Here is a 24518-nt window from a genome sequence, read left to right as displayed (position 1 = left end):
AAAATAATAACAGTAAAAAATACATATCCTACAACATATATATTAGAAGACTATCGTGGAAATTCAATAGAAGGCGGATTCTATGGTGAGGAAGTTTGTAAAACTCAATTTCCGGATACATACCTTGTTGAAAAGATTCTAAGAACTAAAGGAGAAAAGGCGTATGTAAAATGGTTGGGATTTTCAAATCAACATAACTCTTGGATTAATAAAAATGAAATACTATAATTATAAGAAAAATTATGAATGTATTTAATCTTATTTATAATAAAATAAATAAAACCTTTTAATAAAGCAACATTATACCAGATTTGTTTTATTTACAATCCAGCTGGCATAATGTCAATAACATTAACTCTTAGCTCTAACTCATCTGAGTTAACAGCCAATTATTTTCCTAGAATTGATTTGGATAGTGAATATGAGTGCGCTCTAACTGATTTTCATTCATACAATAGTATTCCTAATGTAGATGTTTATAATAATTTGTTTCATATTGGTGAATATGTAATTGAAATTCCAATTGGATCGTATGAATTAAATGATATAGTTGATTATATTAAAGAACAATATAAACGATATAGTCCAAAAAATGAAATTAATATAGAAGCAAATAATAATAATAATAATAGAAGCAAAATCTAATGATCCAATCTATTTTAATAAAACAAACACGATTGGTAATCTTTTTGGATTTAAAAATAAAATTCTTTATGCAAACGAAGTCTACTACTCAGATCTTCCAGTTAATATTTTTAAAGTAAATGTTTTACGAATTGAAAGCAATATAGTCGTCAACACGTATATGAATAACTCTAGAGCACATACATTACATGAATTTGCGCTTAATGTACCTCCTGGGTATAAAATAGATGAGAATCCTAGAAATCTCATTTATTTACCAGTCAACTGTCGAGAGATAAGTAGTCTAACTTTACGAGTAGTTGATCAACACGGAGATTTAGTGAACTTCCGAGGAGAGGAAATCACAATTCGAATCCACTTAAAACCGACAAAATAATGCTAATTTACAATAAGAATATTTCAAAAAATAATATTTCTTATCATCGCAATAAATTATTCAACAATATATCTCAATTACACAAATCACTACCACATATAAAATTAACTCAAGCAAACAAAAATTTTCTCAAATTATTGAATTTTAAATTAAAAAAAACATGAATTCTGTAATAGATATTTTAGAAAAACCGATTTCTGATGAGAATATTATAAAAAAAGATTATCATACTTATTCACCATATCTTCAGTCTTACAACAGTAATGATGAAATTAGAATTTCAATACAAAATCAAGATTTATATGTTTTACCTGGTGAAAGTTTTATATATGTAGAGGGGTTCGTTACTGATGCTAACAATACAAAATTGATAACTACTTCATCCAATTTTAAAGTGAAGAATAATTTTCTTGCCTATCTCTTTGATGAAATTCGTTATGAGCTTAATGGTATTGAGATAGATCGTACAAGACATTTGGGAACATCCAGCACCATTAAAAATTTAGTTTCATTATCACCAACGGATAGTAATGCTATGGAAAATTCAGGATGGAACAAAATTGACGATATTAAACTTATTAATGGATATTTTAATTTCTATGCTCCACTGAAAATGTTATTGGGATTCGCAGAAGACTATAATAAAATTATATTAAATGGTAAACATGAGTTGATTCTTTTGCGTAGTAAAAATGATGCTGATCTTGTGTACTCATCTGTTTCCACTGAAAAACCAAAAATGACAATTTCAAATATTTCATGGAGAATACCACACGTTCAGTTATCTGATTTAAGTAAATTAAATATGATGAAGACAATCAACAGTGGTGCTTCTATACCAATAGCATTTCGTAGCTGGGATTGTCATATTAATCCACAACTAAATATAGGTGTTAATCATATATGGAATGTTAAATTAGCTTCAAATAGAGAACGTCCTCGTTTTGTATTGATTGCTTTTCAACATGAAGACAAATTCATTCATTGTGATTTAACTAATTTAAAAGTACATTTAAATTCTGAATCGTATCCATATGATGATCTAAATATTAAATTTAAGAATGAGCGTTTTGCGATTCTATATGATATGTATGCTAGATTTCAGGAAAATTATTATTATATGAGAGATGCCAAACCACTACTCACTTCTCAAGAGTTTAAAAATAAAGCTCCGATAATTGTAATAGATGTACAACATCAAAACGAATCAGTTAGCAGTGGACCAATCGATATAAAAATCGAATTAGAAACAGATACTAATATTCCCGAAAAGACATCAGCTTATTGTATTCTTATTCACGATCGCATAATTGAATATAATCCATTAAGAGTACAAGTTATAAAAGTCTTATAAATCATACAACATGGTAAATAAAATTTTTATCGATTTACAAGGATTTAAAGTCAACGGAAATATTTTTATTGCTAAAGAAGTTGCAGTTGTTTTTAATTCTAAAGAGTACATCAATTTCCTCATAAAACCACCATTTAATTTTAAGTGTTTATCAACAAAGTATCAAAGAGAAGCAAATTGGTTAATGAGAAATTATCATCACCTGAACTGGAATGATGGATCCATATCATTTAAGAGTCTATGTATTTTTTTAAAAGCTAATGTGAGATATTCTAAAGTATTTGTAAAAGGTGTTGAAAAAACTAAATGGTTGGAAACAATTATACAACAAAGAGTATTTAATGTTGAGGATATAGATTATATTAATTTTAAGCAATTAGAATCAAAATATCCATTCTGCAATTATTGTAATTATCACAGTTATGGAGTATGTGCCTTAAGAAATGCTCTTTTACTTGAAAAAGAAATGAAATAATTTTTTTTATATATTTTTTTTTATTTTCAATATACTATATAAATTTATTAAATATATACATATGTATTAATATATTCTTAAGTAATATTCAATAAAAAAATATGTATAAATAAATATCAAAAGTAAAATTGTTTTTTTTTTTATAATTCTGCCTCAGCTCTTGTCGCAACATCCACCAGTAATTGATCCTGACCATCAAACATAGCTAGGAAAAGCGACATGTCCAAATTGGGAAGAACTGTTACATTTTGTATTAAGGAACTGTCAGACGTTATCTTCTTTGGTTCTTTGTAGGACTTTGCTTTTTTATAAGCAAAGTTGTGAAACGACATAAAATGTCGTTTTTTTGTTGCCAATATTTGAAAATGATATGTTTTGGCAAAACTTAGGCTTTGAGCTTCCATTTTTGAAATGAATTAGATTATCGAAATTTAAGAATTCATACTTACAGAATTTGTTAAACAAATATTTTTATGTTATCCATGACCATACTTAACAATAATTTTTATAAGAAGTTCAAAAACTTTACATATAAACAAAAAAATATTAGAAATGCATTGTAAGCAATTTCTTAAGACAAAAATTGTCACAGATTTTGTGTGGTCGGTTATTGCTAGTTTTATGGTTATTAGTAAATCAATACATTGTATAATAAAAAAAAACACTTGAAGATTTTTTAAATGTCTGTGTAATTTGAAACTGAAATTAATTTGAAAAATATTCATGTTTTTTTGTTTTTAATATAAACACAATAATTTTTATTTCAGTAGTATTTAAAATACGGTCAATTAAAATTGTGTTTTTTGAGTTTGCTGTTGTGAACAACTACATCTAGTTTTATGTTTCTTTTTATTACAATACATTGTATAATTTTTATTTCGATTTTTTAATTGTTTGTGAATATAAATATAGAACACACAGAATTCGTTTGTGTTTTTTTTTAAGTACAGTTGCGTTCAATTTAGTGGTATAACAAAGAATTTGTAGAAGCAAACAAAAATTTGGAAAATAAATAAAAACATTCTTAAAAAGGACAATAAAACAAAAACTTTTTTATAATTTTTATATATGTAGGTTTTATTATTATTTTTTACAATATTTACTTAATAAATGTATATACATAAATAAATTTAAAAAAATACTATATAAAAATTAAAAACGTTTCGATAATAAATAATATTTTTTTATTATGTCATTTATCTTGCTTTTAAGTCTATCGTATGCTATACAACTGCATGTGTCAGGACCTTCAGTAGCGTTTTTCCTCGACCAAGGACAATTTTTATAGTGAGCACCATGTTTAGAACTTATAATCATTATTAGTTCTTGTCCATCCAATTTTAAAAATTTATCTATTAAATCCTTAAGTTCAGGAAAAATGTCATTTTCAAAATCTTTTAAAAACTTGAGGATTTTTTGTTCCATATTTGTATTTGATATGTCTTCTATAATTCCTTAAGATTGAATGACCATAGCTTTTTTAATTTATAATACTTATATAGAATTTTTATTCAAAACTTTTATTTTTATACAAATATATGTATATATATTATCTATATACTATTTTTTAGATACATATAACATATATATAGATAATTAAATATTATTGTTAATATATTCTTGGTATTTTTGTTGCTTCCCAACTAAAAAAAGGTTGAGAATTAGGGATGAAAAAGTCGTCTTCAGCATCTTTATCATTGGGATCCACTGGGATTGCCTCTTCCAATTCTAATATATAAGAGTTGTTCTCCAACTTCTTTGTTAAACTAAATTTTTCATCGCCAGCTCCTACAATTATTTTATCCTCCAAGCTATTGTAACGCTTAGGGAGATACAGCATTCCATCCTCTAGTTCTGCAATCACCACATTTCCATATTTGTTTCTATGACGAAACATATTCAAAATTTTATATGACTTTGATGGTTGCAAGTCCTTAACCGATAAATATGATTTTGCTTTTAATTTATTAAAAGCGGCTACAATCTCGGCGTTTGTAATTGTATCGGAACTCATATTTACTCTTTTTAGAACCTTCTATGAACGAATGCAATTATATTGTTTTAAAACCTAGTATTTATAACAATTATTTTCAATAAGTTTAGTTTTTTATTTAAAAATACTCAATTTATAGATCTATAAAATCTACGAATAAACATTTTTAAATTTTGTTATTAACATAAAAAGTACTCAATACTTGAATAAATACCAAAAAAGGTGTGAGAAATAGAGAAAAAATTAATCTAAAACCTATAAATACTCAAAAAAAAGGTTTGAGAAATGAATAACCTTTTCAACAGAAAAAAATATATTATAAGAAAAATATATATTTATCCCAATTCATAACAAAAATTATTCTCCCATACAGATTCTAAACACAAAATTTATAATCCCAAATTCAATTTTATATCCCAAACAATATTTTATATGAGAGAAAAAAAATTTTTCTTATGAAAAAAAAACATAAAGTAGGCACAGAAATCAAACAAAATACACTCCCATAGAGATTGTAAATTTCAAATTTACTATCCCAAAATCAATTTTATATGGGAGAAAAAATTTCTAATTATTCTCCCATACAGATACTAAACACAAAATTTATTATCCCAAACTCAATTTTATATGAGAAAAAAAAAATTCTCTGTGTTAGTATCCCCATATTACTACTACTCATCACGTGTTACCAGTATTATACTGAAGGCGAGAGGAGGATTACTTGATTTGGATGCCCGGTCTTTTAGAAACAATTCAACTACTATATGTTCAATATGCAACTTGGATACAACAGAAAACACGTATCATGTTATATGAGTCTGTCCTATTTACAACAACCTTAGATTAAAATATTTTGGTCAGGCTCAACTAAGTTTAAAGGAAGTTCTTAACATTTTAAATGGCTTTAATTTTCCCAATCTGTATAAATATTTAGAGTTCTGCTTGGATTATAGAAAACTCATATTGAATGAATTTAATTCTTAATCTATTAATATGTATACTTATGTTAAAATAATTATAAATTTGCATCAATACAAAAATAGTTAACTGCCAATCTGGAATACAACAATTAAGTTCTGCCAAATATAGATATTATATTGTTATTATATATCACAAAAAAGGAAATAATTTGTAAAATAACAACATTATATATGTATCAATCAATATCTATCAATAAATAAAAAATTATTGATCCTTATGAAATTCTAAGTCGATTGAGCTATGTCCGCTGTCTCTCTGTCTATGTAAAACACGCTCACGTCCAAAATAGACAGACAAAATTGGTAAACTTGCAAGAAAAATGTTTATTGTTCTCCTAAGCAGTTTGGTATTGAAAATCAGCAAAATCGGTTCAGTCGAACCAGGGTTATGAACTAAAATATGAGACAACCTAAAAAAAAACTTGATAATTTTAAAATAGTTTTTGTTATTTGTGCAAACATATTGCTGATAATACCATCAAATTTTACAAACGTTATTTTTATGTTAAAAGGACTAATTCTGGTAAAAATTATAAGAATCGGTCCATGATTTCTCCTAGCCCCCATAGAAATTTCTACCCGAAATATGGTTCTATGGTCTGTAAATGCCTTCAAAATTGCAGCATCCTTACCAAATTTAGGAAAACTAAGTTTCATGCTTAAAATAATCACAACACCAATTTTTTTGTGGATCTGCCCATATTTGACTCACTCATATGCAACAAATACAAAGATAAGTGAACTGTCAAAGTTGTGATGGCGACCATTTGAAATTTCATTTCTATTAACATTTTTATTTGGGTGTAAGAAAATTTACTTTATTCAGAATAGTTATTGTTTTATTAAAAATCCTGAATATGTTTTGATTTTGTTTTCCTGAATTACATCAAAATTTGAAAAAATATTTTCATTCGAAAAATAGTTATCAGTTCAAACAGTTGCAAACAATAATTTTTTTTGTTTAATTTGAAATTTTGTTCAAGCAGATTAAGATTTATGGGAAGTGTGATTCGAAAGGAACAAGGAATAAAGGATAATTGGTAAGGATAGTCTTGATTTTTTTTATAGAATATTTTGGTTAACGGTTCAAATAATTTTAGGATGTTGGAATTTCATTATTATTGATGGTCATTTTAAATCAGAAAGCTATTTCATTGAGAAAGAAAACTCGAAAAATATACTTAAATTCAAGAAAATTCAGTGTCCTGAAGAAAACATCCAAATTTCACATTAAAAGAAGCAAATACAATTTTATATCCTAAAGACAATTACAATATTAAGTACCTGATATCACAAATTTTCAAGATAAGGAATAGGAGGATAAATCCTCTATTCCAATAATCATTGGGGTGACCAGGTTTACTTGCGATTTAAAATTTTATATGATGCAATATTTAATGTCATCATACTAATTGATTTAGTAACTGACATATTAATTAGACAACTACAAATTTTCTTAACAATTCTATAAGCACTTTCAAATTTTTAAATTTTCATCATTAATCATCCTGAACTCATCAAATTTTTAACTTGTAATATAAATTCTCCAGTTTTTCTAAAATTTTAATTTTCTAAATTCTAAATTAAACTTTCTATATTTTGGTTTAACCGTTTTTTTTAATTAATTTTCATTACAATTTTCATTTTAAGATTGTAAACATTAAATTTATATGGTCACCTAAACATATCCAACATACAGATTAAATAAACATTCATACAAACCTACTTATACATACACCCTACACTTAAACATAAACTTTATACACTACACTAATTTTTTTTGGATAATATTACTTAAATCTACAACTCAAATCGTCATAATCAAGTCATCTGGCGCCGGCTGACATCGATGGACAAAGAACTGTAAGTTGAGTTTTCTATATTTTATATTATCAAACTTCACACATTTAATATTAAAATTAACAAAATATGAATATCATATATAACTTATTAAGTTATAATTTCATTAATTATTCCTAAATATTCATATTAAGTTTGATTTTTTTTGTTTGTTATATTACACCCTATATTCAACCCCTACTTTCGTAAAATATCCTAAATACTTTAACAATTAGAATCTTTTAAAAATTACATTATTAACTTAATAATTTAGAGAGACCAATTTAATTTCATATTTAAAAATTTCAAATTATATATACTATTAATAAATTTTAATTTAATTGTTTAAACTATAATAAATATGTTTGGTTTGTTGTAATGTTTTGAATATGAATTATTGAATTTGTTATTATTTATTACGAAAAGTGAAGAAACGGATATGGGGTAGTTAGGAAGTTTTATTTTTATTGGGCTGACAACTAATATTAATTTTAAGTCACCATGGCGGGTGGGCAAGGACTTGTGTAGCAACTGACACCTTCAGCTACACATCAGTCATCATCAAATATTTATTCTCTTTCTTTTCAACTTGTTATCTGTATGTTTTATTGATATTTATTGGCTACTTAAAGTTTAAAATTTCATGTAACTGATTCAGAATTTAATTACAATAACTGGGAACTTAACCAACCCTCCCCACCGACGAGCACTGCCGTTATATTAAGTAGCCCTGTTCCCCAAATGGTAGACCACATGTAAGTGAATCGTTACAGAGATTTTTGGCGCCCAACGTGGGGCCCGAGTAGTCGTATTCTTTTTAATTTTTTTTTTGTGCAATTTTCACAAAGATACTGAGGGCCTTTGAATCTTCTGTGGGTGGTAATTCATATGGATATTTTCTTTCTGCTTTTCCTTCACTTTTCTTTAGCATTTGCAACATAATTTATTAGGTTTGGACAAAATTGTTCATTGTTTCCTTATATGATGATCAGTTCCTCAAGTGACTAGTGCTAGTTTTATCAGGGTTTGGGTTCGAGCTTGAGATGTTATATTGGTTTATATTGGCTCAATTGTCGTTCGAACCGAACTCTTTCTTTCTTTAATTTTAATTCTTCTCTTTTAAATATTCTTTTTCTATTTTTTCTGTTTGACTTTTTCTGCTGTTTGGACCTAAAATATATTGCTTATGATCGTTTATTTTCCCGCAGCACATATTTGACATCTCTTGTATTTTCTTTTTAATTAGTATGTTTTGGATATTATTCTTTTTGGCATCTGTCAAATACATCCAATATATAATTATTTCTATATATATTGCCTTTTTATATTTGTTGATGATTGGTCAAATAATTACTTTCTTTATTTTAGTAGTTTACATTTTTATTTTTGTTTTATTTTAAATTTTCTTATGATTTCATTTATTTTTGTTTGCAAAATATACCCCTATCCAAATTAATACTTCACTGAGTAGTAATGATATTCGTTATAAATTTTATTATCAGATATTTTGAACAATTGATATTTTAGTTAATTTACAACCAATTTCTTGAAAACTATTTCGCGATTGATTGATTAGTTTTTTTTTAGTTTAGTTTTTCTTTCTGTTTTTTTTGATAAGAGAGAAAATATAATCTAATTCTCCTGTTTTGACATTAAACTAATTCATAGTTGTCGTTTATTATATTTTGTTCCATCTCAATTTTGATTGAGTTCGATTTCAATTTGCTTTTAACAATGCCGTTAGTTCGTATCGTCGGGGATATTCCTTCTCAAATCGAGCGCGACGAAGATAATGCTACCGTTCCATTAGAAATTGGTGCTGGAGGTGATTCTGGGGTTCCTATAAATCCAGTAAATAGGCCAGTGACTCGTCAACAAACTCGAATGGAGGCTATAGAGCAAAGTATTAGAGATGATAGAGTACGTCATATTGTCGACGAATCTTTAAGAGGTTTTAGGGATGAGGTTATTAATATGATAGCAGACGGATTTCGGGAATTGTCAATCACAAATCAAGGACCGGTTACGCAAGATAGACCTCCTGTACACAGGGAACATAATAACAACCAGGGAGAAGGAGATAATAGAAGCATTAGTTCACGGAATGGACGATTTGAACGAGGAAATAGGGATACTCATTTTATTAATAATGACATTGACCGAAATTCAGAAAGAGTGCTCAATATAATTCGTAATTGGCGAATTCGTTTCACAGGGGATACATCAGAAGTTACCGTCGATGAATTTATATATCGAATTAATACCCTTACTGATGCAAACTTACGCAATAAAAACCTTGAATATTACAGCTTATTTCAATTGTGGGGTGGTAACGATCTTCCGGCAGAGTAACTGGATCAACACGATTTACTGTACATTCATTAGGTACATTTACAAATACCAGATCAAGCAATTTTCCAAAAATGTTGTATGATCCGTTGATTTGGTGTAGACATAAATTTGAAATCTCACTAAATACATCGTCGCCATTTCCATCAGATCTTATGGGTATATAATTGTTATTCTCATTGAAGAATTGCCAGGTAATTTGAGGTAAATTAAAGTCACCAAGAACAAAAATGAGATCATCAGGATTTGTTTTTAAAGAGACAATTTTAATTGAAGCAATGTGCTGTTGATAAATTAATAAATCCGATTGAGGAGGAATGTACGAACAGGTAATAAAAACTTTCTTGTGATTTATTTTCATGACCACAGCAATAAACTCAATGTTATAGGCTGCATCAAATTTTAATTCCTCAGCTGAAAATTGATTAGAGATCGCTATTAATACACCACCCCCAGTCGTATTTGTAATTCTATCTCGACGGAAGACTTGAAAATTGTTGCAAAAAATTTCCATATTTAAAAAAGTATTGTTAAGCCAGGTCTCGGTGAAGCAAATAACATGATGATTCAAACTATCTTGATATAGTTTAGAGCATTTACTTTTCAGTCCTCGAACATTTTGATATATAATATTAAGTTGAATATCATTAGTATTAATTAGTTTTTTTGGTTTGTTGGTTGACGTGGTGGAAGATGTACAGTATTGTTTACACGTTGATTTATATTGTATTCATATTCTCGAACTATAACATGATTTGGCCAGAATGACGGATCAACAACACAGTCAAAAATATTAAATGGAACAGTAATTTTAAAAGACGTTATACTCCTTGTTTGTGAATAAGAAAATTTGTGAACAATAATGTCGACATTTTGGTTGAGCTGAGATTTAATATAAAAATCAATATCATCAGCAGAAGTGTCAAATGCAAAGCGTGATATGAAAATTTGTTTCTTTGGAGGGACTACTCTTAATTCCCTACGAGAAATAATATTGTTTCCATTATTCATTACAACTTCGGCATAATTTAAATTTGTAACAGGGTTGGTGTTGATGGCAGAACTAGAGGCAACTGGATTATTTAATGGATCCTCATATACTGCCGTGGTAGAGTTTCGTGATGATGTTGTAGCAGAATTACTTAAAGCAATGCAGTTGACAGAAGAAGTAGCAGCATCAGTTTCAGCATATTTTAAATTAGTAGCAGGGTTAGTGTTGATAGCAGAATTAGAGGCAACAGGATTATTTAATGAGGCATCGGAAGAAGCAGCAGCATCAGGATTTAATGGTGTAAGTAAAGCAGCATTAGAGTTGGTGTGATTTTCTTTATTGTTTTTTCTGGATGATTTCCGTCTTTTGGGAGAAGACTCAACAGATTTTATTGAGTCAAGACATTTAAAATCATCAAAAAGTTTACCATAATTAGAAATTCTATCCGAAAGCTTATTTGCTTCATCTTGAATTTCTAAAAAATGGTTTTTTGTTCCTTGGAAAAAACGGTAAAATGTTACACTAATTTTTCTGCAAGAATTACAGCACCAGTGAAGTCCATTATTCTTTACAAGAGAATCGGCAACATGTACAGATAGACCACTACATTTTACGTGACAGAGACCATGACATAACCAACAAATAATCATCCTTTCATCATCATTAGTAATGGCACACTTTTTATTTACACAATTCATTTTAAACAGTATTGTTTGTTGGGTAATACAAATTTTAAAATTAACGGCAAAAGTTTAATGTGTTTTAAATAAGCAAAAGCAATGACTCTCAAACTGTTGTAATTTGGCACTACACTTTAATTACCAGTGTTTATGTAACTATAACAGCTGTGTGTATGTTTGTTGTTATTTACTTAAAGTTTCTTTTATTTTGATTTGTATAATTGTTTCAATTGTTGTTGTTTATAATACACTGTAGTTGTATTTATTATTAATTTCACAATTTATCACTGTACGAGTGTAGTTTATAAACTGCTTTCAATGTCACAGGTAGTATATATTGCAAATTCAACAGTATACAAGTTTTTAATTATAATTTCTTTTAAAACAAATTAATTTGTAATTTATAAAAAGAGCGGCTTAAGAACACGACCGAACAGATTTATTAAGAAATTAATAAATCTGTTCGGTCGTGAAGGAAAAGCTTAAAATGGTTTTGGCGTTTCCATCGAAACCATGGTGAAATATTGTGGGACGAATTGTGTGAGGCTCTTAAGAGGCAATACAAGGATTACAACACCGACTTTTACATCAAGGACGATATTTTACGAAGAAAGCAACGGAACAATGAGAATTTTGACGAATACTATGATGCAGTTATGGTATTGTGTGACAGGTTACGTGTTCCTTTAACGGATGTAATGGACGACGTGCGTGATTAGTACACTGACAACAAAATTGTTATTTGATACTATCTTAAAATTCCCAAAATAAAATTTGCTCGAGTAAGGGTCGGCGGGACCCGTCTATTCCGCTAGCTTCAGTGGGTGGGGGGGTTCTTGACCCTATTCGAACAATTTACACATCGACCTGTTTTATTCCAGAGTCCCTGATAAAGTGGTTGCTAATTATATGGAATTGGACAGGATACTATTCTATTGAATCCCCAAAAAGTTCGAAAAAATAAATTATTAAGAAGTACCTGAAAGATTTGAAATTTACTATGAGTGTTTTAAAGTGGTCTGGTATAGGGAATGATGGTGACCCCATTGGGTTCTTAACCCTCCTCAACCTTTGTCCTTTCTGTACCCAAATATATTAAAGAAGGACCCAATATAACTTTCTTCTCAACCGAAAGGAAAAGTCAAAAATAACTTTCTATTCACACATTTCTAATAATGTTTATTATTTATAAATTCATGCATTAAACATAATAGTAGTTGTAACTAATTGTAGGGCTAACAAAATTTTAAATTATTTAAAATCATTAAATTTTTCTCCTGCCCGAAGGAAACAAAACTAACAATATTTTACTTAAATAGATACAAAAACTTAAATGCAAAGTTTTCTTTTTAAAAAAATTTAGATATTTAGATGTTTCAATTTGCACAGTTTATTTAGTTATTTATGTGTAACAAACGCGAAGACAAATTAAAATGTTTTCTTTAAAGTAGTAGTAGGACGAAAAATATCAAATATTAAGAGTTAATCGGTTTACTCTTTAACTTATTAAAAGCTTTTTGTTATTGATCTCCACTTCCAGACGAGTGAGAGAGATTGAGTGGGTTCTTGTTTTATGTTTCTATCACTTCAATTAAATGAACATCACTGTCTCGTTATACGGTATAAATATTCAAAATCATATAAAATAGAATTTTGGTAAAAGTAAGAACATTACATTTCTCTTTTTTTTAAGGGTTATTTAATCTTTTAATTGTATCTAAACATTTTCTTTATTTGTTAAAAAAAATGTATTTAGACTTTTATACTAATGGTTTGGTTTTATTTAATGTTTTTAATTTAAGAGAATATAATGTTATTGCTTCTCACCAAATAAAACAAAATAACAATATAACAATTAATTACGAGTACTTACATGCAGGCCGCTGAAGATCTTCCGAGGTGCTGCAGGCGAGAGAGGTGTAGAGCTGGGGAAGCTGTAAATTTTGTTTTTATTTATAATATTCTCTTTTATATGATTTTTTGTTTTCTTCTTTTTTTCTTCAATTTAATTTTTTTGATTTTTTTTTTTCTTAAGAATTTTTTTTTGTATTTCGTTTTTTTTTTATTATCTTTTCTGATATGTAACTTCTTTAAATTAAATTTTTTTATTTATTATTTCACAAAAAAAAATGTTATGCACAGTGTGTTGATGAAATTAAAATTTGCAAACTAGCATTTTTAGTATTAATATTATTTTTTTTCTATATATTTTTTTAGATTTTAATATAGTTTGCAACTAAATTGCATCAAACCACTGTACATTATTCAGTTAAGCCACAAAAGAGATTTTTCATTATTTTAACAATTAGCTTTAATCATTTTTCTATTCTATATTTGTTTAAATCTCTGGTTTTTTGATATTAGCAACCACTGTGCAAATTGACACGAATGAAACAAAGAATAACACAATAAAAAATTTAACTTATACCTTCTTTCTTTCTAAATTATTTTAAATTTAAAATTTAACTATTTCAAATATTTTTTAGTAATCACACCGATTTGAGGTCACTTATATTTTTTTACACATATATGTATTTTTCTTTTGCCAGTTAAATCCGCGTAGGTTTGTTCTTATGCGTAGAAATGTAATGCAGTTACTGAAGTGACTATGAAATTTTAGCTAAATTCTTGGAGGATCAAAGAAATCAGCATAACTTTTCCTCTCTTCTTGATTTCTTCTGTCTTCTTCTTGATTAAAGATCTCTTTGTCATCAGGCAGATGGAATAAAATAAGAAATGATTTTTGTTGATGACAATTGAAAAAAAAAAAGAAGTTAAAAGTGGAGTAACAGGCCTGAAAGTGGTTTTTAAAACATTAATATCCATTGCTGGATAAGAAAATTTCATGGAAATTACCTTAATTTTCAAATGTGTAATACTATTTACATGGGTTTTCCTTGGTTAGCAATTTGTGGATACAACCCACTTAGTTAAACCAAAATTAAACTTTCTTCCGAATTTAATTGAAAATAATTCTGCCAAAGATCACTTCGTAGGTATTAAAATTTATCTGGGCAGTGTGAAGAACGTTGATAATGATAATTTATTCTCTTAGTAGAAACTCAATGTTGGGAGTTTAGATGTTGAAGTTAGGCCTGATAAAAACGGAAAAGAATGTTGGTTTCCTGGCTAGGTACTACCTCACCTTCATGAAAATTTCATTTAGCCACAGTATGACATTTCTTTCCAGTCTACTAGCCTCCTAATGTCAAATCTTATCTATGACAATTATTCTTAGATACTTGCCCCTAAACTTGGCATTGCCGTTAATAAAAAAGGTAAGGTTTAAATAATGAAATAAACAAAAAGGCAAATTGCTGTGTTACAATTTTACTATTTTAATTTTTATTTGGTATTAAAGAATTATTAACAAAAATTGTTTATATTCACAAAAAATGAAAGCAAATTGTATAAATGTATACAAAAATATATAGATTTTGTAGTTAAATAAGGTTTGAAAAGATTATAAGGTGGTGTAAATGTGTTTTTCCCGGATTGCACATTACACGCATTACGAATTATGTGAGACATTACAAAGAAATTTGAGGCCTGAAGTAAGGCATGAGCTGTTACATCTCGAAATCACTCGTATTGCTCAACTTAGTCGAGCGGTTCGAAGACATGAAAAGTTTGTGCAGGACATGTCTAATTTAAGTAAACGATCGTATCAGAAGGGACATGTATCTGAAGTTTGTGACAAAGATAATATTAGAAATAGGGACAAAGAGGACAATTTGGTTGATGAAGATACCGAGGTTTGTGTTGTGTTACGCAATGGACAATGCTGGAATTGTGATAAGGTTGGTCACAGTTTCATTGACTGTCTGGAACCCAGAACTGTTTTCTGCTACGGCTGTGGAGCGAAGAACACATATAAACCTAAATGTCCAAATTGTATTCAGAAACAGGGAAACGTATTGAAGGATGTCCGTACGAGGAAGGACGGGCATCCCAAACGAAATTAGAACATGTTTATCCCATTTTACCTGCTATAACCGACCAAATTATGTCTTCGAAATAAACCTGATATGACAAAAATTCACCCATTACAACGACCTTACCATAAACGTCTGGAAGAGTATAACCGTGCAAGAAATAGGATTTTTAATAATATCGACATTGTACATAAACCTCAAGATGGATTAGGGAGTACTACAGTCGTAGAAAACATCTGAAGAAATGTGTTATATCTTCATTAATAAACAAGACTAATGACAACAGACCGTATATTCTACTGAAGATACTTGGTAAGGACCGTTTTGTGCTGTTGGATAGTGAAGCCAATGTAAACGTTATTGGTGGTATATTATGTTCCGAAATAGTTGAAACCAGGAATTGCATGGTATTGGGAACGTCAAAACTGCCGACGGACGAAAGCAACGGATTTTGGGAACAGTAGAATTGGAAATTGAGTATAATAGTCAAAGGTTAAAGAAAATAGTTGTCTACGCTGGTCACCCTAATTTTAAGTTTCATGAATTTTTAGTTTTATGTGTATAATACAACTCTATTATTATTGTGAATTGATTGTAAATAACAATAAAACGAAAAGAAGATTATTATCTCGAACAACCCCCAAACCCGAAGGTACGTTTTTTAATAAACCGCCAAATAAATATAAATTATTTTGAAACTAATACCCTTTTGTTTTTCTTTTAAATCCAATTAAAATATTTTGTTTATTTTTCCCCACTCACCCCCAACATTTTGATCCATTCGAACCGGATTAACCCGTGAAAACAAAATATTTTAATTGAGCTTTACTTGCAGAACAAACCGAAGTCGTTTTGGTCTCCATATTGCTGATCTACATCAACAAATTTCCCCTTTTATTTTTTTGTATAAACCCTATTTTTTATTGCAAGGTACGTACAAACATAAATATTTTGTGAAGTGCTTGTGATAAAAACAAAAAAGTGCAAAACAAATTAAATAAACAAACAAAAATACCAAACAAAACAACATAAACAACACACATACATTTATACATATAAATACATGTGCATTGTTGTTGTTTTTAATTGTTGATTATTGCTTGCATTCTTTTGTTCATTAACATTAAGTTTCATTGCGTGTGAAGTTAACACCCAAATTAAGCAAGTTTGGTATTTTAGTACTTAATAATTTGTAATAAGTTTTAATTTGATTTATTGTAATAAAAATAATACATTTTAGGTATTTTTTATTCACTTTTTTTTGAATTGAATATTATTTAGAATATTTTTACCCAAAATAATAACACATTATCCATACAAATAAACACAAAGTTTGTTTTGGAAAGTTTTGTGAATATCTTTTGCTACTAATTTTGAAATTAGAATATTTTGAAAATATTTGGATTTGTTTTCGGATATTGTGACCCGATTTTTTACCCCGCTTTTATCAATAAATTGATTTATATTAATTATTTTGCAATTTTTTGAAAATTTAACCCTATTGTTTGAACTTTTTTGAAAAGCTCCCAATTAAACCCGATATTAAGGAATAGAAAATGGCAACCTTAAACAATTTGTTGAAAAATCAAAATCGTTTGGTAGATTTTGAATGTTTTTTTAAAGCTATCCCACAAAGTGAACATTCTGTTCACTCCCTGAATACTCATCGTCAAGAATTGACTCGTCTGTGGGAAATATTTCGTGATTGTTATGAAGATTTGTTAGAAAATCTTGAAGATACAAAAACATCTGAAACAGATGTAAAAGAGAAATATATGTCAGGATATACAACATATTTCCAATGTATATCATATATCTGTATATCATATATCTATCTACCACTATCCTAATACATCTTCCCCCTTGTGATACCGAAACATTTTCTGGCGACTATTCGTCTTGGCCTACATTTAGAGATATGTTTTCGGCCTTGTATAAGAATAATCCACATGTAGGGAATATTCAGAAGATGCATTATTTGTTGCAAAAAACTGAAGGTGAAGCCCGTGATATAATTCGTACTTGTCCGATAACGAATGAAGGTTTTGATATGGCTTGGCAAAATCTTGTAGACCGCTATGAGAATAAACGAGTTCTAGTTAATGCTCAATTAAAAACTCTTTTTAATCTCCCTTCGATTGGAAAAGAATCCGGTCCTTCAATAAAACAATTACAAAGGACAATTAATGATTGTATTACGAATTTGTCTTTATTAGGCATATAAACTCGAAATTTGGATATTATATTTGTATTTATTTGCTCAACTCGATTACCTGAAGTCACTCTCGGACTTTGGGAACAATCCCAAGGACCTAGCTCAGATTTACCTAAATGGAGTAGTATGGATGAGTTTCTCACTGCTAGATATAGAACATTGGAATCAGTTTCTGATATTATTGGCGCACATAACCCAGCGCAAACAAATGCTCAACCTCATAACTCTAAAAAAATCGTATGATTCTAAGAAATACAAAAGTTTTGGCACCACTGTCATAATCACCCGCTTCGTTTATGTTCGGTATTTCTTAGAATGTCAGTTAGTGAGCGTATGTCAACAGTTAAGAGGCATAAGTGTTGTACTAATTGTTTAGCAACATCACATGAATTTAGGAGATGTCAAAGCTCTAATGTTTGTTACATTTGTAAACAGAAACACCATTCGTTACTTCATCGTTCCGAATCATCTGCTCAGAATAGGCAAGTTTCGGAAAATAATCCAGTGAATTCTAGGAATTCTAATCCCCCTACAAATTTACCCCAAAATTCATCCACAAATGTGGTTAATATCAATGAAGGACCATCGACATCTTCTGCTGCTCGTTCACTTCAAAACTTTGCTACTCAATTACAGTCCACTCCTTATTCGACAGTTTTGCTGGGAACAACAGTAGTAGATATTTTGTATAATCATATACGCCGCGGTGCTAGAGCTTTGATTGACCCTGCTTCGCAAGCCACGTTTATTTCGAAAAAGCTTCAGAGGAAATTGTCACTTCCAACTTTCTCAGCTCCTGCCACTACGATTTTTGGTCTTAACGGCGCTGTTGCAGGAAATTCGACTAAAGTCTGTAGGATTTCAATCGGATCATCGATAGATCCTGAATTTGAATTAAAAACTGAAGCTTATGTTGTCGAAAAGCTTACTGGTCGATTACATACTTGTTCACTGTCCAATTTTGTCGATTTTAATTTACCCGAAATTCCAATGACAGATTTAAAATGCTCACATATGGACTTGTTATTATGTATATATATCCCCAAATTATGCTCGCTGATGTTCAAAAACATCCTAAAGGTCAATTGATAGCTCAAAAGACAGTTTTCGGCTGGATACTTACCGGAAAAGTCCCTCACCCGCATCCAATGAACTCTGTTGTCTCATTTTTTAATCATTTGGATTTAAATGAGAGAATTGCCAGATTTTGGGAAATTGAGGAAGTACCCAGGACGAAGAAACTGTCTAACGATGACACTTTTTGCGAAAATTTGTATCGCCAAACCACCTATAGGAATGATAAAGGCCGATACGTAGTGTCCTTGCCCTTTAGGCCTGAATTCCCTAGTAATTTACAACTTGGTCTGTCTCGAAAAGCAGCTCTTTCTCAGTTTTTTAGGAACGAAGCTAGATTAGTAAGAACACCTGAAATTAAGACACAATATGATCAGGTTTTGAACGAGTATTGTACTCTGGGTCATATGGTCAAAGTTGATGCGGATCTGTCTTATACCCCGAACACGATTTATTACATGCCTCATCACGCTGTTTTTAAGCCTGATAGTGCAACCACTAAACTTCGTGTGGTCTATAACGCATCAAGCCCCTCTTCTAATGGAGTGAGTCTGAATGACATTTTGCATCCTGGTCCAACTTTGCAGTCCGATTTGACAATTTTAGTCCTTCGTTGGCGTCTATTTCAATTTGTTTTCAATGCCGACATCGAAAAAATGTACAGGCAAATATTGATTAGACCAGATCAAGCGTCGTTTCAGAGAATTTTATTCCGTCGAGACCCGAATGATCAAGTTCAAGATTTTGAATTAACCACAGTTACTTTTGGTGTTAACTGTGCCCCATATTTAGCAATCAGAACTCTACATTAATTAGCTAATGATTGTGAATCTCAATACCCCAATGCTTCTAATATATTGCGTACGCAAATGTATGCGGACGATGTTCTTGCTGGTTCACATAATATCGAAGAAGCAATTCGCAATCGTGATGAATTGACGCATGTGTTAAATTCTGCTGGATTTTCACTTCGAAAATGGACCGCTAATAATGAGAGTCTACTCGAAAATATACCCCCGAACACCTCTTAGATTCCGATTTTTTGAAATTATCAGATGCTAGTAATGCAAAAACTCTGGATTTACGTTGGAATGCGAGCATTGATGCATTTTACTTCAAGCCAATTCCGACGCCGGATTGTTCTATCGTCACAAAACGTTCTGTCTTGTCTCAAATAGCCAAGCTATTTGACCCCGTTGGCTGGTTAGCGCCGAAAGTAATTGTTGCTAAAATTATTATGCAACAAATTTGGAAAGACAGTACGGATTGGGGCGAATGTTTGAAACCCATGACGTTAAATAGATGGCGCGCATTTGTCGATGATTACCCAAACATCGAACGGATTAAAATCCCCCGTTGGGTTAATTTTAACCCTCAGTGTGAAGTTCAGCTTCACGCATTTTGTGATGCTTCAGAGAAAGCATATGCTGCCACTCTATACATTCGAGTCCAAACCCCGTCAGGTGATTTTATCACAAATTTTCTCGCTGCTAAAACAAAAGTTGCGCCAATTAAAGTACAAACTTTACCCCGTTTAGAGCTCTGCGGTGCAACTCTGTTGGCAAAAATGGTGCATTCACTCCGCACGGAGCTGAATCTTACCATGTTGGAAGCTTTCTATTGGACTGATTCGACTATCGTATTGTCCTGGCTTCAAAAACCACCGTGCCACTGGCCAACTTTTGTTGCAAATCGAGTTTCGTTTATTTTGGACAAAATTGGTACTGATAATTGGAATCACGTAGACTCTCATGTAGCAAGTCGTGGTATATCGGCTAGAGAACTTGCTATATCTGATATTTGGTGGAAAGGCCCTGTTTGGTTAAGACGCGACGAGAATATCTACTCAATTGGAAACCCGTTTGGTAAATGTAAATACTGCCCAAATAATAATATCTGAAGAGATTTTAGGTCGTTTTTCAGATTTAGCCCGTGCAATGCTTTTTTCGTTTTTTTCACTCTGTTCACCCAAAACATAGGCAATCTCGTAAGCATTTATCGGATCTCATAAGTCAAAGTGAAGTTACTTTTGTTAAGAGTCGTCTGTTAAGAGTCGTCTGTGTGTCAAGAAACTCATTTCCCCGAATATTCTATTTTAAAATCTGGATCTAACTTATCACGTAAGAGTTCGCTACTTGTTTTTAACCCCTTTATTGACTCAAATGGTTTTATGCGTGTTAACGGTAGACTTTCACAGTCTCCCACTTTGACTTATGATGAACGTTTTCCGAAATTATTACCCTATAATGGTCGATTTACCCGTCTCTACTTAGAACACGTTCATAAGTATTCAATTCACGGAGAAAATTCTTTAATGTTACGATTGGTCAGACTCGAATTTTGGATCCCTAAACTTAAGATTTTGGTACGTACGGTTGTCCACAACTGTAAAGTATGTACGTTAAACAAAAAGAAGCTAAGTCAGCAGATTATGTCCGCTCTACCCCCTGAAAGGACTACTCTAACGCGTCCTTTTACACATAAAGGACTTGATTTTGCAGGTCCTTTTGAAATAAAATCGTATATCGGCCGCGGCTGCCGTATAACAAAAGGATATGTTTTTGTATTTGTTTGTTTTGCCACCAAAGCCATCCATCTTGAGGCCACAAATGACATATCCACTGACTGTTTCTTGGCTGCATTTACTCGTTTCTTCTCCCGACGCGGTTGTCCTTGTCACATTTACTCTGATAATGGAACTGCTTTCGTTGGTGCAGCCAACATTTTGAAAAGGGATCGAAATCAATTTTTAATTGACTTGAAACACTAACTTATAGCTAGAAACGCCTTCCAATTAGTCGAATGGCATTTTTTACCCCCTGGAGCTCCACATATGGGTGAACTATGGGAGGCTGGTGTAAAGAGTTTTAAAAAAAAGATATCTAATGATCAACGTTTCACATTTGAAGAATTTTCGACAATGTTAGCAAGGATAGAGTCATGTTTGAACTCACGCCCACTTAGTCCAATGACTGATAGTCCTGGTCATTTTCTAGTAGGTAGCACAATACTTTCTCCCCGGAACCAGATTTGTCACAGGAATCTTTGACATATGCTAACAGATGGCGAAAGTTGAAAATTCTCCATCATTACTTTGCTCTTCGTTGGAAAAACGAATATTTGGTTGAACTCCACAAGCGAAACAAGTGGAAGTATCCCCAAAAGGATTTCGAAATTAATGACTTTGTTGTCATAAGGCAAGACAATTTGCCCCCCAATGAATGGAAGCTTGGTCGAATTGTAAGAGTTTATATGGGCTCTGATTCGAAAGTACGAGTGGCTGACGTTCGAACCGCCAATGGTGTTTTAACGAGGCCAATTGTTAAACTCGTACTGCTTCCTAATCCTGAGCATAATTAATTTGTTTCTTTTTGTTGTTCTTCTTCTATTCTTTTTTACTAGATGTCTGAAGCCCCCGCAGATTGACCGTTGAACGCCCTGAAAATCAAACCCTTTATGAGGTCATTGCTGACACCGGCTCCAAATGTCGCCTCTGTTAAAAGGACCATCCCTTGAGGAAATGCCCAAAATTCCTACCTTCGACTGAGTGCGGTGAAAAGGTACAAATATTGTATAAATTGCCTAGCCCACTCCCATTTCGTAAAAAACTGTCGCAGTAGGGATAGATGCATGGAATGCTTGGAGGAACACCACACAATGCTGCATTTCCACAGAAACACAGCAGCCGGCAGCAGCAACAACAACAATAACACAGCAGCAACAACAACAAAAACCAACGCCAACAATAATAACAATAACAAGCCGAAAAGAAACCCAGGAAGAGCGCTACCCACAACCAAGCTCCTTGTTCATGCAGTTGTAAAAAGGGAAGTGACAAATCGGCATCTACATCAAACGCGGCCACCATCGTCATTAACGTGATGGCCAGAGAATGAATTTTAATTTTGTATATAATTTATTTTTCTTTTTTTTTATTTTTAACCCGATGGCCACCTAGCTTCCGTTTCTCCTTGTTGCAATCTTGCAAGGGGGTGGGATGTCTACGCTGGTCACCCTAATTTTAAGTTTCATGAATTTTTAGTTTTAAGTGTATAATACAACTTTTTGTGAATTGATTGTAAATAATAATAAAACGAAAAGAAGATTATTATCTCGAACAACCCCCAAACCCGAAGGTACGTTTTTTAATAAACCGCCAAATAAATATAAATTATTTTGAAACTAATACCCTTTTCTTTTTCTTTTAAACCCAATTAAAATATTTTGTTTATTTTTCCCCACTCACCCCCCAACAATAGTTGACTCATTTCCGAACTCTGAAGTTGATGAGTTAGGATGTACATCTTTAATCGAACATAGAATCGATACTGGTGAAGCAGCTCCGATCAAACAAAGATATTACCCGATATCTCCTGCTAGGGAGAAACTTTTGTGCGGGGAAATTGATCGGATGCTGAAATTAGGTGTCATTGAAGAGTGTCCGACTTCTCCATGGTCATCTCCAGGCGTTCGAATAGTGAAACCTGGAAAAGTGCGATTTTGTTTGGACAGTCGTAAATTAAACACAGTGACGACAAAAGACGCTTACCCTATTCCGAACATTGACGGACTTATTTCGAGGCTTCCTCCAATTTATTTTATCTCCAAGGTAGATCTCAAGGATGCATTTTGGCAGATTAAATTGGACGAAGCTTCAAAACCTAAGACAGTGTTCAAAATTCCTAATCGGCCATTATACCAATTCACAAGGATGCCTTTTGGATTGTGTAATGCGCCACAAACAATGTGTAGACTGATGGACCAAGTCATTCCGTATAATTTAAAGTCAAATGTTTTTGTTTACCTGGACGACTTATTAATAATTTCGAAGGATTTTGACGAACACATTCAGCACTTACAGGAGGTGGCTACACAACTTAGGAGAGCCAATTTGACCATCAATGTAAAGAAAAGTTGTTTCGCTATTAGACAAGTTCAGTACCTGGGATATATTGTCGGCGAAGGTTCTTTAAAAGTCGATCCTGGAAAGGTTACGGCTATTTCCCAATTTCCAACACCCAAATCAGTCCCACAACTTCGCCAATTTCTAGGCATGGCCGGCTGGTATCGTCGGTTCATTGATGACTACGCCACCATTTCCTTTCCTCTGACAGAACTATTATCTAAACGCAAAACTTTCTTATGGACAGAAGATGCCCAAAATTCCTTCGAGACAATCAAGGAGAAGTTAATATCTGCACACGTATTAGTACACGCTGATTTTGAGAAACCCTTCATCCTTCAATGCGACGCAAGCACATTCGGTATAGGCGCAGTATTGGAGCAACTTGACAATGATGGAAATGAGAGGCCGATTGCTTACATGTCGCAAAAATTAAATAAGGCCCAGAGAAATTATTCGATTACCGAATTGGAGTGTTTAGCGGTTATTCTGGCAATTAGGAAGTTTAGAGCCTACATTGAAGGGCACGAATTTAGGGTCATAACGGATCACGCAAGCCTAAAGTGGCTCATGAGGCAGAAGGACTTGTCTGGACGATTGGCCAGATGGGCCCTCAAATTGCAGGGATTTGATTTCGTAATTGAACACCGCAAAGGCAAGGACAATGTTATGTCTGATGCTCTATCTCGAGCTTTCGAAAACGAATCAA

At 31.4% G+C, this 24518-nt stretch overlaps 1 protein-coding gene across 1 annotated transcript; it reads left to right on the top strand.

Annotated features, from left to right (window-relative positions):
- The first annotated feature begins 1181 nt into the window (after positions 1–1181).
- Positions 1182–2375, top strand: LOC135950622 (uncharacterized). Its single transcript, XM_065500155.1, has one exon. The coding sequence runs from the start codon at positions 1182–1184 to the stop codon at positions 2373–2375; it is 1194 nt and encodes a 397-aa protein (XP_065356227.1).
- Positions 2376–24518: the final 22143 nt, after the last annotated feature.

The sequence above is a fragment of the Calliphora vicina genome, chromosome 1 (assembly GCF_958450345.1).
Source record: "Calliphora vicina chromosome 1, idCalVici1.1, whole genome shotgun sequence".
Lineage (NCBI taxonomy): Eukaryota > Metazoa > Arthropoda > Insecta > Diptera > Calliphoridae > Calliphora > Calliphora vicina.
This window is presented reverse-complemented; position numbering and strand designations above follow the sequence as displayed.

Excerpts from the sequence above, each read along its gene's own strand:
- LOC135950622 (XM_065500155.1), top strand. The coding sequence starts at position 1,182 with ATGAATTCTGTAATAGATATTTTAGAAAAACCGATTTCTGATGAGAAT.